The 18,936-nt window shown below is 24.8% G+C and overlaps 2 protein-coding genes across 4 annotated transcripts; both read left to right on the forward strand.

Annotated features, from left to right (window-relative positions):
- The first annotated feature begins 2,429 nt into the window (after window positions 1-2,429).
- Window positions 2,430-9,988, forward strand: LOC132929681 (uncharacterized). 2 transcript variants are annotated; one of them, XM_060995197.1, is made up of 9 exons: window positions 2,430-2,565; window positions 5,540-5,713; window positions 6,913-7,085; window positions 7,500-7,635; window positions 7,744-7,877; window positions 7,936-8,067; window positions 8,348-8,413; window positions 8,484-8,675; window positions 8,747-9,988. In XM_060995197.1, exons 1-8 carry the CDS (start codon window positions 2,496-2,498, stop codon window positions 8,670-8,672), a joined length of 1,074 nt encoding a protein of 357 aa, XP_060851180.1. In that variant the 5' UTR covers window positions 2,430-2,495; the 3' UTR covers window positions 8,673-8,675; window positions 8,747-9,988. The 2 variants fall into 2 exon arrangements, with proteins under 2 accessions (XP_060851180.1, XP_060851179.1); XM_060995196.1 differs by having other exon boundaries at window positions 8,484-9,988.
- Window positions 9,989-13,238: 3,250 nt separating this feature from the next.
- Window positions 13,239-18,446, forward strand: LOC132929682 (uncharacterized). 2 transcript variants are annotated; one of them, XM_060995198.1, is made up of 8 exons: window positions 13,239-13,388; window positions 15,203-15,376; window positions 16,018-16,193; window positions 17,070-17,205; window positions 17,311-17,435; window positions 17,492-17,623; window positions 17,904-17,969; window positions 18,042-18,446. In XM_060995198.1, exons 1-8 carry the CDS (start codon window positions 13,319-13,321, stop codon window positions 18,228-18,230), a joined length of 1,068 nt encoding a protein of 355 aa, XP_060851181.1. In that variant the 5' UTR covers window positions 13,239-13,318; the 3' UTR covers window positions 18,231-18,446. The 2 variants fall into 2 exon arrangements, with proteins under 2 accessions (XP_060851181.1, XP_060851182.1); XM_060995199.1 differs by having other exon boundaries at window positions 17,398-17,435.
- Window positions 18,447-18,936: the final 490 nt, after the last annotated feature.

An 18,936-nucleotide genomic window follows, 5' to 3' on the forward strand; every position in this document is an offset into this window, starting at 1 on the left:
TGCTGGAAATGTACCTATAGAATTGACCAAAACGAGAGAATTTTTAATGGATTCAAAAATATCGTGTTTAGTACTAAAGAATTTAAACTATGATTATAATGATTGTGTAAGTACCAGCCTAACAATAATCGAACAGTTTTAGTATTACACTCAATTTATAATCGTATACTTTTTTTTAAACCGTAAATATTCGTTTAATTGTGTTATAAATACTTATAGTAACATACATATTAACGTATTAACGTCATCGTTGAAAAATCAGTGTGTTGTGGTGCAATAATCTTTTTTCAACTGGATTGTCATTCTAGATACCTGTGTTAATAGTTTAAATTCCCCTTCGAATATGTACGATTATAAAGAAACTATTAAAAATTAGTAGGACGAATAGATGAATTGGATCCCAAATAAAAGCAGCATATTCAATAATTGGCCGAACTAATGGACAGTATAAAACTTTTAGTGACGAAGTTAGGTTAAGATCCTTTGACAATCTCATTATTATATCCAAAGCTCTCACAATCGATGCAAATTCCTACTTATTAATTTTATCAGTTATCACTATTGTCTATAACTGACTACAGTACCTATTATAATCCACTCTATATTCTTGTCTTGTTAATAAAACGGCTGTAGGCGAGTGGCAGCCTTACGTGTCGTTCAAGATGTTGGAGATCAATGAGTTCCAGCGTGATAATATTCAGAAAAACTCAAAAAACCAAAAACACCGTAAACATTAAATACTAATAAGTCTAACTTAACTTAGTTCTAGTCTTATTATATTAAATTTAATAAAAATAATTTATTTAAATATTCCATTAGAGCACACTAGAGTGTAGCGACTATGTCTCTGGCCACATTCAAAAATTAAATATAATTCGCAGGCTTCACAGAAATAAAAAAATTATATTACATTTAAAAGTTGACTTTGTTTAACATTTAAATTAGTTAGCTTTATTTACATTTTATGAACCTCGAGGATTGCCTTGTTTGATCCATATCAACGAAGGTTGTGGGATATTTTCAGTCGACACATTTTTTGTGTTATTTATTAGTTATTACCATCTATCTGAGTAAACAATAATTGCTAATATTGTTTTATTATAGATATGATATTCCTACTAATTATTATACATATTTTATTATGAATACAGATGCTATTATATTACTACATTCTTTTGCGTATACCTACGTTATAACATTATAGGCAAGTATTGGAATGAACAATACAATAAATATAAAAACAATTTAGAATATTTAAAACAACTCTGCACAAATTATTACGCTAATAAATTAATATAAAGCTAAGTACAATAAAGAGGTAATATAATTACCATCAATTAAATATAATGGAAAATTTAATTAACAAAAAAATAAAAATAAATATTTATCACATATTATGTTGATGCAGGTTGATACAGATCAGTTACATAGGTAACATGGAAAGGAAAATGTTTAAAAAAAAAATATTTTGATTAACGGTAGGCTATGGACATATTTCATATCCACAAATAATTTCTATTTAATATGATAGAAAATTGAATTACGAGTATTGAAAATTCATCTGCCCAAATTGTTCACAAAATATAGTAAATGACAAATGTACGCATACGATTAACGCCTGAATATACATATATACACATATGTATATATTTACTATTTAGATATATTTATATTTTCCTTAACACTTTTTCTACAGATTTATGACTGACAGTAATTTTTACTGGTACGTTAAAACAAGTTTTTTTTACTAAGAAAATAAAAAGCAATCAGTAGTTTACCTTTAATTGAACATAAAGCTACTCATTTCCGCTGTAAAAAAAAATAAAATTTCTAAATCACAAGTTTTCATTTAATATCCTGTATTAATTCATTAATTATTAAGTACTTTATAAACAATAATCAATGTTTCAATTTAATGTTAAATGATAAATTATTCGATTTGGGTTATAAAACATGCACTTATTGATTTTAAATTATTAGAAAAAAAATTTTCGCTTTTGTTTCGACAAATTAATTATTGCAATAGGCGACATAATATATATAGTGAAAACTTTCTATAACGAATTTGAAGGGACCAAGAGATTTCTTATGTTATAGAGAGTTTTTGTAATTAATAGGGTACAAGCATTATATAATAAGTTATAAATCAAACTAACCATTATAATGTAATATTTACGTTATATAGAGTTTTACGTTGTAAAGAGTTCTTACTGTATATTATATTATATGGTGTGGCAATTGATTATTTTACTAATGAAAATAGACTGTTATATTTTATTTTATATGATTATACTTTACCTACATAAGCGTAATTGTATGTTTTGTTTATTTATTTATTTGTACAATTGTAAACAATTGTCATATTATGACAATTTTAAATACGACTATAATATGCATAATTTATAAAATATTTCATGTTAGTTTAATACCAACAATTGTGTTTTAAATTATAACTATAAACTAAATTATATTGTATAATTCGCTAAACAATAAAAATGAAATATTTTATATTACTTATGAGTTTAGTTCTTCGAATAGAATGGAACACTTGTGATGCCAAAGCAGGTAATATATTGTTAAACAAAATACATAATTATATATTTGAAAATGCATATATTATATTACATAATAATAAAATAAATTATTAACTTATGTAGGTAAGTACTTACTATTTACTATTTAGTACCAACGCGTTATCTATTTTATTCTTATTTATTAATATATATTATAACTTTTGTATATTATCTATATATAACGTCTTATATTAACTGTTGTCGACCAGTCCAATCTCACACATGCACATTACATAACACGTAACATTATAATATGCAATTGTGGATTATATTTTATATGAATTATTATTATCTTTAACTATAATGTGAATTATAATAATATGTTATGGCTTTGATTGTCCAACGCCGAAGTATGTAATCATATAAAGTACTTACAAATACTAAGTTTTGAAATTTGTTGCAAATCATCTTGTACTATTTTGTAATTTTGCAGGCGTGATTGCTGTTATTTTCACGTTATATTATAACATATTTTTCAAGTAACTGAATTACCATGATTTGGTTTTAATTATTATATTATTATAATTATTGGAAGTGCCCGAATCCCATTTTATATAATTTTTTTATTCTCGTGGCCTGAGAGGCGTTAATCGCCACTGTTATTTAATACACTAATGTTTGAGAATTTAATAACAATATTATTACTTTATATATCTATCAATTCTTATAGCTAAATTTTACCTGCTGGCCAAAATGTTATGTTTATTTATTTATTTTATTATTATTGTTGTTGTTATGATTATTATTATTACTTATTAGTTATTATTATATTTGCATGCTATATTGTTGTGCTTAAAATATATATTCTATTTTAGAACCATTTATTTGATGAGGCGGAATCCAGAAGGTCTAAAACATGTGTATCTATTGAAATTTTACAATTTTTATTGTATTATTGTGAATTTTTTTTTTTATACAGAACCTATTAAATATATTAAATTGGTTTTTCATACTGGCAATTTATAATTTATAATTGAAGTTATCCACGTGGTTCTAAATTTTAATGTTTATACACAAACAATTATACACATTTAAATTCTAACTATACACTAGCTCATTGTTATTGCTTTATTATAAAGTCAACTTAGGCCACCATCTGTACACTATCCGTGTAGTTTAGCCACGCCCTTGCGTACAAGTTTGCGCCGAGTTCTCTTCTCAAATTAAATTGATAATAGAAAATTATTATATTATTTATCAATACACTCATGTTTGTGAATATAATAAAATATTATTATTTTATATATCCATCAATTCATATAGCTAAATTATACTACGTGGCCAAAATTTTGTATTTATTTATTTCTTTTATTATTATTGTTATTATTTTTTTATTAGTTATAATTGTATTTTTATGATGCTATATTGTTGTGCTTAAAAGATACATCCTATTTTAGAACGATTTTTTTGTTGAGGCAGAATTTAGAATGTCTAAAACATCTATATCTATTGGTACTTTACAATTTTCTATTGTATTATTGTGAATTATTATTTTATACAGAACCTATTAAATATATTAAATTGGTTGTGTCATCCTGGCAATTTAGAATTTATTTAAAATTAAACAACATTAGATATCAAAAAACCGTGGTATATTTTATAATTTAAGTTATCTACGTGGTTCTAAATTTTAAAGTTTATACACATACAATAATACACATTTAAACTCTAACTATGTATTAGCTCATTGGTATTGCTTCACTATACAGTAAACTTAGGCCACCATCTGTAAACTAGCCGTGTAGTTAAGCCACGCCCCTGTACACAAATTTGTGGCCGAATTCTCTTCTAAATTAAATAGATAATAGAAAATAATAAAATGAGTGGTGGTGGACAATTTCAAATTTTCAAGTAACCATCATATGATGAATTAAACATAATCGTTGCTAAAACTCCATTTGAGGCCATTTTTACACACATTTTTAAATTCATAAGTTTTTTTAACTTCAAAATATTGATTTGTAGGTAATTATTCTCATATACATTATGAGTCGTACAATGTCGTAATTGAGTAAGCCACGGTAATAGATATGTTAAATTTAAATTAAATGATAAATCGTTATACATGAAAAACCTATTCAGAGCGAAGACGGATTAATATATTACCAATTATATTTTATTATTTATACAGCTGAACCACGATAACTCGAATCGGTTAGGGAAGAAAATAAAATTCGATTTATCAAAAATTCGACTTATAGAGGTTCAAGTTATTGGGGATCCAGTGTATATACTATATATATATTTGAATAACCAATATTATAACTTATAACAATTTATTTTACGATTAGAAAAATGTTGCATGTTATACGTACAAATTAAAAATTACACAATATTTGTTTAAATATTTTGAGTATGTAACTGCGTATAAACTTATGGAAAACACAATATTTTCACCTTCATAATAATTTCAAGTCTTATAAAATATTCTTAAATTACCACAAACTAACTAAAATGATAATCTTTGTTAAAATATATAATTTTGAAAAAATTAGATTATACTTCAAATATCTACAAACACGAATCACAAGATTTTATATATTTAAAATATTTGAGTTTCTATAAATCACATTTTTAACAGAATTGTTTCTAATCTATGCAGGTTGAACATTCGATACATTTTTAACTACAAATAAATTTGTAAGCTTTCATGGTTTTGACAAATTTAGTAGTAATTTAAAATTTTGAAGCTTATAAAAACTGTCTATTATTTTGACCAAGAATAAGTTTTTATCAAAAAATCAAAAAAAAAACTAAAATTTCTAAAATGTTATACATATACTTATCATTAGATTAAAATTTATTTTTCGATAATAGAGATACAGTGAGATGTTTCCACGATTTCTACTCCATTTATACTTTCATTAAAATATCAATTATGCCACGAAGAAGTCTTGAGCCATAATTTTTATAAAAAAAAAATATATATATATACAGTTTGTACTATATGAAATTTTACTTTTCAGTATTTGGAACAGCCCCATGTATGTATGCAGGCGATTATGATCCCACAGGATACAACTGTGAAACTAAAGCCATGGACCCTAGTTTGTTACCAACAACTTGTACTTCATTTGTTTATGATCCTATAGTATTTGTTGATGCTCAATCTGCAAATGATTTAGATATTGATGATGACTGTAAGTTAAAACCATTATTGATATCGAATAACTATAAATTGTGTTACAAACCGAAATCGGATACTATGTACTAGGAGTTGCTATCTTGAAGTGTATTTTTATGTGGATGAGTACCTATACGATATTATGTTGTTGATAAAATGTTCGATTTTCAAAAATGGGATGGTATTGGATATACAATTGGATCTAGTTTGTACTTTATAGATATTTTATACTTGAAAATGTATGAGTACCTGTTTTTATAATCGTGAAAAACCAAATAAAAGAAATTGTTACGTTAATCCAATTTTTGACAAATTGACTTAATTTTTTTGATGTGACTTATTAATGAATAACCGCAGATGATTATGTTATATAATTTTTTTATTTACGATAAAATGTTTAAAATATATTTTCTATTTTTGAAATATTTATATAAAAATATGAAATATCCATTAAAATATTTTTATAAGCAAAAATGTATGACAAATTAATACAACGCTCCACGTAAGTTTTTAATTTCTAAATTTCTTCAAATTACTACAATCATTATTTCAATCAATCAGTCCATTAATATGGTGGTGGCAATCATATACTTTAAAAATACAAAAAGGAACTGGTGGATATTTATTCTTTTAAAAAGAATGGTCAAAAGCTTACCAGTACATGGTAAAATTTAAAATTACGCTACAAAAATAATATAATAATGAGATTGCAAAACTAAAAATTAAGATTGAAAATTTCCTGAATATCATTAATTATGGATTTTTTTATTTAATAGTTTTAACGTTAAAATTGAATTTCATCTATTATATAATTTCAATTTATTATTCATTAAATTGATTAATTCAATTTTTATCAATTTCTAAGCAAAAATACATTTCATTTTATTACTAATAATTTCAGCTGCTATAAGTGCTGAGATAAGCACAAACAAATACAAATTTGTAATCAGATCAATGAAAAATAGGCGTAATTACTCATGATCAATATACCAATCAGTTAATATATCTATGTTTATATGTTGTTTTAATTATATTTCTTTTATAATATTTAAAGAATAATGACCCTATAAGATTATTTTTGGTATATTAAAAGAAAGTGATTAAATAATATATAGTGATTAAGAATATGATTAAATAACTGAACAATCTACTACGATCAATAACACTATATTATATTTTTAATATAAATTAAAATAATTCTTTTTTTAATTGCAGTTAATATAATTGGTCTTATAAGCATGGATAAACCGCTGTATTTATATGTTAATTATGATAGGACACAATGTTCGGCGGATGCTGCAGATAATACAGAACACGTAATAGCAAACATAAAACACCTTATAGATAACTACAGTATAACGGGGTTTATTCTATTGAATTTGGATTTGGTAAGTATCAACCTGTTTAGGAAATAATAATTGTATAAACAAACATTATTTTTATTAAATACACAATTTTAATATATTTTTATATTTATTATTAGTGTAAACACGAATAGATAATATTTTTCACAAAAGTCAATGGTCTTATTGGTGCTTTTGATATTTCTGGATAATCCTTGACTTACTACTGTGTATTTATATCTAATAGTATATTTTCTAGTGCAATACAAAAAATGTATTGGTATTTTCGTATATAAAAAAAAATGTATAATTTTTTAAACTTACGTTCGTGGTGTCTACTTAGTGTATATGTTAACCCCCAGCAATCTACGAATCCCATTTTAGAAAATTTTGTTCTAGAGAATACTTGGATTTTAAAATTGAAATGATACTGATAAAATTATTTTTTTTTGTCTATAGAATTCAACCATTAATTGTGACGACAAATTAAAACAATATGTTAATTTAGTAAAACAAAATACTTCTTGTCAAATTGGATTATATGTGAATGCAAGAAACATAATAGATAATACTAACAATGCATCGGCTACGGGTTGTGAGTAGTTAAAGCAAATATTTAATATAATATAACATATGATTAAGTTTCTTGAGTATTAAGTAACAATTTTATCCATGGGAAAATTATTTTTATTTCGTTTTATAGGGTTTGATTTTGAGGAGTTGAATAATATTATGGATTATTATATAATTGGATTTGAAATGTTTAATCCGTGTAATGATCTGTACAAAGGTGGAATTGTTCCATTGAATAATGATCAAAATAATACCTATTCATTGGTAAAGTACTTATATAAGTAGGTACCTAACTTTACCTTGTAAATATTTTATTTTTCAGACAACATTTGCAAATGCTTTGAACAACTCAATGATTGCCAAGGACAAAATTTATCTTCAATTTTCACTATCTCCAACTATTAATGACACAACGACCGAACATTTATCCAAATGTTGTGTGACATATCGAAAAGTATACATATAATACTAATTCATTATTTTGTTTTATCTATAAATTGTAATGTAAAATTGATTAATAAAACGGCACTATTGGAGTTGGTTTTAATTACCTACATCAATACAACCCATGCATTAGGCAGGTGTATAGTGTACACACTACACAAGGATAAATATGTTACATAGGTATTTTGTTAAACATATTTTAGGTATATTATGTGTAGGCACTTTTATTTCAAAAATATTCTAATAACATTTCTATAACAATTTTTGAAATATGTTGTGAAAAATTTCAGTATTGTGAAAATGACCACTATAATAGATATTGGTGTGCTGATAATGCTGATTCATTGTATCAAAAAGTAATATTTTATAAAATATACTGAGTATTTTTTATGTAGGAATTTCAATATTATTTTTTTTAATTTATAGGGTAGATTTGCAAGAGACATACATACAAGAGGAATAGTAGTAAAATATATCGATACAATTGACCCAACTGCAACATGTGGTTGTAATAATCAAGATAAGTTTATAACATTTTCGATGATGTTACGTGGTTATTTTAGCGAAGATCCTATCGAAGACTGCGCCAAGTTAAATTATATTACTGATACATAAAAAGTAATATTTATCTATTATATTTATTAACGTTTAATATTCATTGAACCATAATAGCAATTAGTTTGTTATAGCTAAATACATATAATCATTCGTATAATAACCGATTACTCTTATTCAAATGAGTAGTAAATATAATTATGGTCGCTTATGTAAGCATGGGCGTCATCGTTATCGATTTATATATTATATAAAAATATAAGCTCAGAGTTGTCTGAAATTTTTTTCGAGAAAGTTGAGAAAGAGCATGGTGAGTAACATTGTGGGATTAATTTTTTTAAATAGAATAAAAACTAAAAATAAATTGTATAACGTATAAATTAAATAAAGAACACTAGAATTTATTTTTTTTTTTTCACTGATTTAAGTCATTGTTATGGAAGATGGCTCTAGCATATTAATGAACGTAAAAAAGTCCTAACCGTTAACAATTTCTTTATCAATTGTCAAACATCCATATACAAAGTGTATCACGATGTTCTTAGAAATGAAATAACTTGTGTTCTCATCAATATTTTCAAATTTGTTTTTTTCATAAAATGAATAGACTTGTGTTACACGTATAATATATATACTTTTTAATTTTAATTTTTTTGAACAAAAAATAAAAAAAAAATTGAATTTTATTTAAATTATTTTTAAAAAATAATAGCTAATTTATAAACTTATTAATAAAAATAGTTTTATTGTATATAGTATTCGATTTGAGTAATCAGTTTGTGACTTACCAAAGATTAAATATTCGTTCAGCTCTAACTTCTGTGAAATTGATCGAAACCAAAAGTAAAAAGCAGTAGTCGAAACGAAAGTTATCTGGAGTTAACGATAATCACATCCGAATATTGTTAAAAATACTTATGTACAATTTAAATAAAGCCTTGATGGTGATAGGGAAGAAAGGTCATAGAATGGTTAATCCATTGCTTATAAATACTATAGTATGTTCAATACTATATCTATATACGGTGGCTAATAGCTAATACACACCATCTCGCCAGGTTAAGTTCTCAAAATGCAAAGAAGACTCATTCAAAATTTATAATCAGATTTTCCTTTTTTAAAAGATACTTATGAGGTTGGAAAAATATTTTGTACAATATGTAAATCGGTATTTTCTATATAAAGCATGATAGACGTTCACATAGACATAAACAACATATTAAAAAATAGTAAAACCTTTATTGACGTTATTAGTTGCCTCAAAACACAAGTGTTCCGTATTTTTTTTTTATTTTTATGGTAAGTCTAGTAAATTAATAAGTTCTGTGATATATATATATGTATACTAATACTTATAATATAATACATAATGATAACTGTTTGTAATTATTCAGTACCTATTTAAAACATATAATTTAATTATAAGAATTTTAAAAAAAGTTGTTTTTTAACAACTTGAACCTATCTAAAAAAATGTGTTGAATAACATAAATACTTTTTGAAATAATATAAGTGTTTTATGATAAAAGAATCACCCTGTATAGTATAACGTCCCCTCTTCACCGGGCCTACGTCTTTTGGACCTACCGGTTCAAGTTTTGTTCATATTAACAAGGTCTCGGGAACTCGACCTCGGTGTATAATATTAATACTTAGATCAGGGTTACCTTATTGAAGTAAAGCACATAAGTAAAATGTATAAATTACGTGTATTATTATTATGGTAGAATTATTAGAATTATTATGTAAAGTATAATAGTTATTATATCAAAATAATTGCATAGTTGTGAAAACTTTGTTATATACATTTACACTATTACTAAAATAGTTACTAAAAATACGGCTAGAGAAAAAAAAAAATTGAGCCGACAAAACTTCATTAGTATTGCATAACAATACTAAGAAGTTAAGTGGTTGTTAATCATTATCGAGATAGTCCGACTATAACACTATTTTTTACAACGTGATAAACAATATGTTATAGTAAGATATTCAAAAATTATTATTATAATTTAATATACTTAATTAAATATATTGATTAATTGACTTGTCAATTTCTTATTTTAATAATAAAATATACAAATGTTATAATTTAAGGACAATCACTGTATTTATTAAAATAAGTGAGTTCTACAAAAATATTTTACCTATTTATCTAACACTAACTTACAAATTTAATTAATAGTTATTTTAACTATAATAATACACACTTTGTATTTGCGACCGATCTCTATATATTTTTATCTGTTGAACATGTTTTTTCTCGGCTTTTTTTTTTCATTTTTATCTATCTCAATTAAATATGATACTGGATTAATTTTTTTCAATATTGTATAAGGGCCTTCATATCTATCTGCAAATTTATCTTTCCTTACATTAATTTTTACCAAAACTTTCTCGCCTACATAGAAGTCTTTATCTTTATTATCTATTATTATCTAAGTATTTGGAACAAATTGTTGAAGTCTTGCCATTTTAGTGTTTGAATTAAATTACAATAGTATATATAGTATAGTCTCAATGAATATGTGTGCAAAATGTGATGCCAATTGGTTCAGTGATTTATATATTTTAAACCTATATTATAATATATCTAATATTTTTCAACGTTGTGTCCTGAATAATTTTATTTTATTATTTACATTTTACTATTTTAGATCATATTCCATGGTATATTTTTCATATATCAAAATAATATAATTTTAATATTTCTTATAAATGTTCTAATCAAATATAGAAATAATCTATTGTTGGTTTGGTCGAGGGGTAGATGCCCATTATCTCAGTTGATATCGGAAATCCGAGTGATCGAAACTTCAAACTCTTTCAGTAGTTACAGCGCCTCAGGTTTTATGTTGCTGTATTTATTTTTATTTTATTGCGACAAGAAAGGAAAATTGACTTGGTAGAAAACTGGTGTTGAGTTGTTCCTGTTTTTCTAAAATTGAGTTATTTTTAAATTACTCAAGATTTACATAAAATACAAAAAGGATATTCACAATATTTCATGGTAGACCGATGTCAGCACTTGATACAGTGGTTTATTGGGTGGAATACGTTATTATAGGCATAAAGGTGCTCATAATTTACGTACTATAGCTGTGAAATTAACACAGTACCAACATTTATTATCATACGTTATTATATGTTTAAATCTTTCTGTTCGGACGTAGCGCGCGCACGTACTTTCCAGACGTGTAAGGCGGAAGACATGACACTTGTAAATTGTTGTCATGCTGCACAACATCATACTCGTCTTCTCACCGGGCGGTGCAATCTCGTTTCGGATGTCAAATTGGGCGATATTAATGTACGTTAGCATTTACGAGTGATTATGAGAGCTAATAAGTGTTGGGCGCTGTGTTTTCTCATATTATTCTTTATTAATCATCCGGAATTTTTGTATATTTTCACCTGGCCCTTGACTCCCAACGGTGTCTTCTTTGTATATTAATCAATGAATCGGATAACGACACGTTAATTATAGCCAGATATATATATGTTACGGGCAAAGTGGGGTAGTTGGGCATTGTGCAACAATGACCGGGCATTGTGAACAGTGCCCGTCAGTTTCGGGTAAAGTAATCAGTTACTAATAATTGTTTACTATGACTGGTCATTCTATAACAATGTCTGGACAATTTGGATTGCCCGACATTATTTTGGCCAATGTAAAAATGTACTGTAGGATGTATGTACGAGGTGCACTCGACACCTGTTATACAGCTATATGCTGTAGACTCCCTCTATATATTATCATTTATTATAGGTACAAAGGTTTTTTTTTTTTGTGCAAAAATAGTGTTGTGTTCACATTACCTACTATGAAATTGATATGGAAGTAAGGAGTTTTAATATAATTCTCCTATAGTTATCTAATCTATCAATATTATCTTTATTATTTTGATATGATTTGGAAAGCTTTAGTTATGATGTGGATACTTATCTATAATTATTATTTGAGCAATACTCCAGTACTGTAGATTTTAATACTGTGTAAGTGTGTTCTCTGTGTTCAGACTGTTTATTGATATTTGTAATATTTTATTAATTTTTTTTCGAAATTTTAACCATGAAAAACGAATTTAATAGACGTTTAAAGTTACTATACAGTGAAAAAAATTCTAAGTGCCACAGTAGCAATCCGTGCTCAAATATATAAATATAGTTATTTTTTAATGTTATCTATAAATTACGATTACTATGTAACTATTCAAAATAATAATAAATAAATTAATGTAATATTTATTTTACAATAGGTATAGTTTTATACATGGTATAAAAAGGACTGAGGTTTTTACGTTATAGAGAGTATTTGTCATAAAGAGGGTAAAAGAATTATATAATAGGTTATAAATCAAACTAACCATTATAATGTGATATTTACGTTATATAGGGTTTTTCGTTGTAAAGAGTTCTTACTGTATATTATGTTATATGGTGTGGGAATTGATTATTTTACCAATGAAAATAGACTGTTATATTTTATTTTATATGATTAAACTTTACCTTCGTAAGCATTATTTTATGTTTTGCTTATTTATTTATTTGTACAATTGTAAACAATTGTCATATTATGAATATTTCAAATACGACTATAATATGCATTACTAATAAAATATTTCACGTTAGTTTAATATCAACAATTGTGTTTTATATTATAACTATAAACTAAATTATATTGTATGATTCGATAAACAAAAAAGATGAAATATTTTATATTAATTATGAGTTTAGTTCTTCTAATAGAATGGAACACTTATGATGCCAACGCAGGTAATATATTGTTAAATAAAATACATAATTATATACTTGAAAATGTATATTTTATATTACAGAATAATAAAATAAATGATTGACTTAAATAGGTACTTACTATTTAGTTCCAACGCGTTATCTATGTTATTCTTATTTATTAATATATATTATAACTTTTGTATATTATCTATATATAACGTCTCATATTAACTGTTGTCGACCAGTCCAATCTCACACATGCACATTACATAACACGTAACATTATAATATGTAATTGTGAATTATATTTTATATGAATTATTATTATCTATAACTATAATGTGAATTATAATAATATGTTATCGTTTTGATTGTCCAACGCCCAAGTATGTAACCATATAAAGTACTTACAAATACTAAGTTTTGACATTTGTTGTGAATCATCTTATATTGTAATATTGCAGGCGTGAATGCTGTTATTCTCACGTTATATTATATTATAATTTTCGAGTACGTGAATTAAAATGATTTAGTTTTAATTATTATATTATTATAATTTATAAGTATTGGAAGTGCCCGAATCGCATTTTATATATTTTTTTCATTTTCGTGGTCTATGAGGCGTTAATCGCCACCGTTATTTAATACACTCATGTTTGCGAATTTAATACAATATTATTACTTTATATATATATATAAATATCAATTCTTATAACTAAATTGTACCACGTGGCCAAAATGTTATGTTTATTTATTTCTTTTATTATTATTGTTGTTGTTATGATTATTAATATAACTTATTAGTTATAATTGTATTTTTATGCTAAATTGTTGTGTTTAAAAGATAAATCCTATTTTTGAACCATTTCTTTGTTGAGGCAGAATACAGAAGGTCGATAAACCGCGGTACCTTTTATAATCTAAGTTATCCACGTCGTTATAAAGTTTAAAGTTTATACATATACAATTATACACATTTTAAATCTAACTATGTATTAGCTTATTGGTCTTGCTTTACTATACGGTCAACTTTGGCCACCATATGTACACCATATGCCGAGTTCTTTTCTTAAATTAAATAGATAATATACAATACTATAATGAGTGGTGGTGGACAATTTGAAGTAACCATAATATTATGATGAATTAAAACTTCAATTAAGGCAATTCTTATACAGATTTTTAAATTCATATGTTATTTTAACTTCAAAACATTGATTTGTAGATAATATCTCTTATACATTAGGAGTCGTACAATTTCGGATTTATACGTACAAATTAAAAATAACACAATATTAGTTTAAACTTATTGAAAATACAATAATTTCACTTTCAAAATAATTTCAAGTCCCATAAAATATTTTTAAATTACCACAAAATAACTAAAATGATTATTTCTCATTAAAATATCTAATTTTTTCAAAATTATTTATATATATATAAATATATATATTAAATATTTACAAACACTAATCATAAGATTTAATATTTTTAAGATTTTTGAGTTTCGATAAAACTAATTTTTCTGAGCATTGTATTAAATATTAATTTATTAAATTGAAATGTCGATGCTTATAAAAACTGTCTAGCATTTTGACCAAGAATAAGTTTTTATCAATAATTAAAAAACGAAATTCTAAAATTTCTACCAAAATGTTTTATATATACTTATTATTGATTAAAACTTTTTTTTCGATAATTAAGATACAGTAAGATGTTTCCAGAATTTCTAATCCATTTATACTTGCCTTGAAAAAAAAATATCAATTATCTCACGAAGAAATCTTTAGCCATAATTTTTATAAAAAAATATGATATATATAGTTTGTGATATATGAAATCTTTATTTTTAGAATTTGGAATAGCACCATGTATGTATGCTGGTGATGATGATGAAACTGGAATTTACTGTCCAAAAGCAGCCATGGACCCTAGTTCTTTACCAATAGATTGTACTTCATTTGTTTATGATGCTGGAGTATTATTTGATGATCAATATGCAAATGATTTGGGTCTTGATGAGGATTGTAAGTTAAAACTATTATTGATATCGAATAACTATAAATTTTATTGTGTTATAAACCGAAATCGGATACTATGTACTAAGAGTTGCATAATATTTTAAATTCCGAGCAGAGCAATGTTTATATTGATTTTATCTTGATGTGTTTTTTTATGTGGATGAGTATACGATATTATGTTGTTGATAAAATGTTCGATTTCCAAAAATAAGATGGTTTTGTAAATAAGATTAGTTTGTACATTAGATAGGTCATAGTTGAAAATTTATGAGTACCTGTTTTTATAATCGTGAAAAACAAAATACAGAAATTGTTATATTAATTCAATTGTTGACAAATTGACTTTATTTTTTTGATGTAACTTAATAATGAATAATAGTAGATGAATATGTTATACAATTTTTTTATTTACAATAAAATGTTCAAAATATTTTTCTTATTTTTGAACCATTTATATACAAATATGAAATATCCATTAAAATATTTTTATAAGCAAAAATCTGTGACTAATTAATACATACGCTCCTCGTAAGTTTTTAATTAAAAGAACGTGATCATATGATTAAATAATTGAACAATCTACTACGATCAAAAACACTATATTATATTTTTAATATAAATTAAAATAATTATTTTTTAAATTACAGATAATGTACAGATGCTTTTATACACGAATAAACCACTGTATTTATATATAAGATATGAAAAGTCGAAATGTTCGACAAATGATAAAGATAATACAACCCACAATATAAATAATATAAAACACCTTTTAGATAAATACAATATAACCGGGTTTATTCTATATAATAGTTTAGAATTGGTAAGTATCAACCTGTTAAGGAAATAATAATTATATAAACAAACATTTTTTTAGATACACTAGATTTATAATCATAAATGAACCATTTTTTATTTAGCGACTTAAGGGCACAAGAACCTATTGGAGTCAGTGTTGAAATGACAGAATGATTTTAAAAATTTACATAACTTTATAGGTTAAATAAAAATGAAATTCAATTAAAAATTTGAAGTATTAATAAATTATATTATTATTTTTATTACTTAATATTCTTAATTAATTATACGTATTTTTATGACATAAAATTAGCTTAATAACACAAATAAATATGTAAAAATATAATTTGTTGAAAAAGTCAAATGTGATAGCCGATGGTTGGTGTTTTTTTTTCAATTATAAATTGGGTATATAATAGGATACATATTAAATACGAGTAGTTGGGTTCATAAATATAAATATGATACCATTTTTAATAGTTTTTTTACATTTATTATTGGTAAACACATAAGTAGAACATATTTTTCACAAAAGTACTTAAAAAGATCATCAATGGTCTTTTGGTGCTTTTTATATTTCTGGATAATCTTTGACTTAAGCACTATTGTGTATTTATATCTAATAGTATATTTTCTAGTGTAATACAAAAAATATATAAATATTTTCTAGTTCAATACAAAAAATATATAAATATTTTCTATTGCAATACGAAAAATATATAAATATTTTCATATACATAAAAAATATATAAAATTTTAAACTGACGTTTGCGGTTTCCACCTGGTGTACATGTTATCCCCTAGCAATCTACGAATCCCATTTTAGAAAATTTTGTTCTAGAGAATACTTGGATTTTAAAATTGAAATGATACTGATAAAATTATTTTTTTTTGTCTATAGAATTCAACCATTAATTGTGATGACAACTTAAAACAATATGTAAGTATAGTAAAACAAAATACTTCTCGTCAAATTGGATTATATGTGAATGCAAAAAACATGATAGATGATACTAACAATGCCACAGCTACGGGTTGTGAGTAATTTAAGGAAATGTTTAATATATAACATATGATTAAGTTTATTTATTATTAATTAACAATTTTATCCGTGAAAAAATTATTTTCGTTTCGTTTGATAGGGTTTGATTTTGAAAAGTTGAATAATCTTATGGATTATTATATAATTGGATTTTATAAGTTTAATCCATGTAATGATCTGTTTAAAGGTGGAATTGTTCCGTTGAATAATAGCAATTATTCCTTGGTAAAGTACTTATAGGTAGGTACCTAATTTCGCTTTGTAAATATTTTATTTTTCAGACAACATTTGCAAATGCTTTGAACAAATCAAAGATTGCCAAGGATAAAATGTATCTTCTATTTTCAGTAAATCCAACAATTAATGATACAACGACCGAAGATCTACCTAAATGTTGTGTGACATATCAAAAAGTATACAAATAATACTAATTTATTATTTTGTTTTATCTATAAATTGTAATGTAAAATTGATTAATAAAACGACACTATTGGAGTTGGTTTTAATTACCTACATCAATACAACCCATGCATTAGGCAGGTGTATAGTGTACACACTACACAAGGATAAATATGTTACATAGGAATTTTGTTAAACATATTTTAGGTATATTATGTGTAGGCACTTTTATTTCAAAAATATTCTAATAACATTTCTATAACAATTTTTGAAATATGTTATGAACAATTTCAGTATTGTGAAAATGACCACTATAATACATATTGGTGTGCTGATAATGCTGATTCATTGTATCAAAAAGTAATATTTTATAAAATATACTGAGTATTTTTGATGTAGGAATTTCAATATTGTTTTTTTTTTAATTTATAGGGTAAATTTGCGAAAGACATACATGCAAAAGGAATAGTAATTAGATATATTGATACAATTGACCCAGCTGCAACATGTGATTGTAATAATCAAGATAAGTTTATATCATTTACGATGATGTTACGTGGTTATTTAAGTGAAGATCCTATCAAAGACTGCGCCAAGTTAAACAGTATTACTGATACATAAATAGTAATATTCATCTATTATAATATTGATCCATAATAGCAATTAATTTGTTATAGCTAAATACATATATTCATTTGTATAAAAACCGATTTCTTTTTATTCAAATGAGTAGTAAATAAAATTAGATCGCTTATGTAAGCATGATTGTCATCTTTATTTGTTTATAGATAATATAAAAATATAAGCTCAGAGTCGTCTGAAAAATTTTTCGAGAAAGTTTAACTGCATTAATTTTTTTAAATAGAATAAAAAAATATGTTTAAAGTATAAATAATATAAAGAATAATTGAATATATTTATTTATTTCACTGATTTAAGCCATGGAATGGAAGATGGCTCATAACCTATTGTTGTACTTAAAAAAGTCCGAACCGTTCACAATTCCTTTATCAATTATCAAACATCCATAAACAGAGTGTATCACGATGTTCTTAGAAATGAAATTATTTGTGTGCTAATCAATATTTTCAAATTTGTTTTTTTCATAAAATTAATAGACACTTATGCTATACGTATAATATATACTTTTTTATTTTCATTTTTTTGTACAGTATATGATATAAATAAAATAATAAATTGCTATGCATTGAATTCATTGGGGTGCCTAACCCACTCGAGGCGACAAGGCCCAGCAGGTGCGTAATAAAAATGGATGAGTTGAGGAATATTGCCGGTCATATTCATTATATGGTTGGCGGGGAGGGGA

Source organism: Rhopalosiphum padi, chromosome 4, assembly GCF_020882245.1.
Source record: "Rhopalosiphum padi isolate XX-2018 chromosome 4, ASM2088224v1, whole genome shotgun sequence".
Lineage (NCBI taxonomy): Eukaryota > Metazoa > Arthropoda > Insecta > Hemiptera > Aphididae > Rhopalosiphum > Rhopalosiphum padi.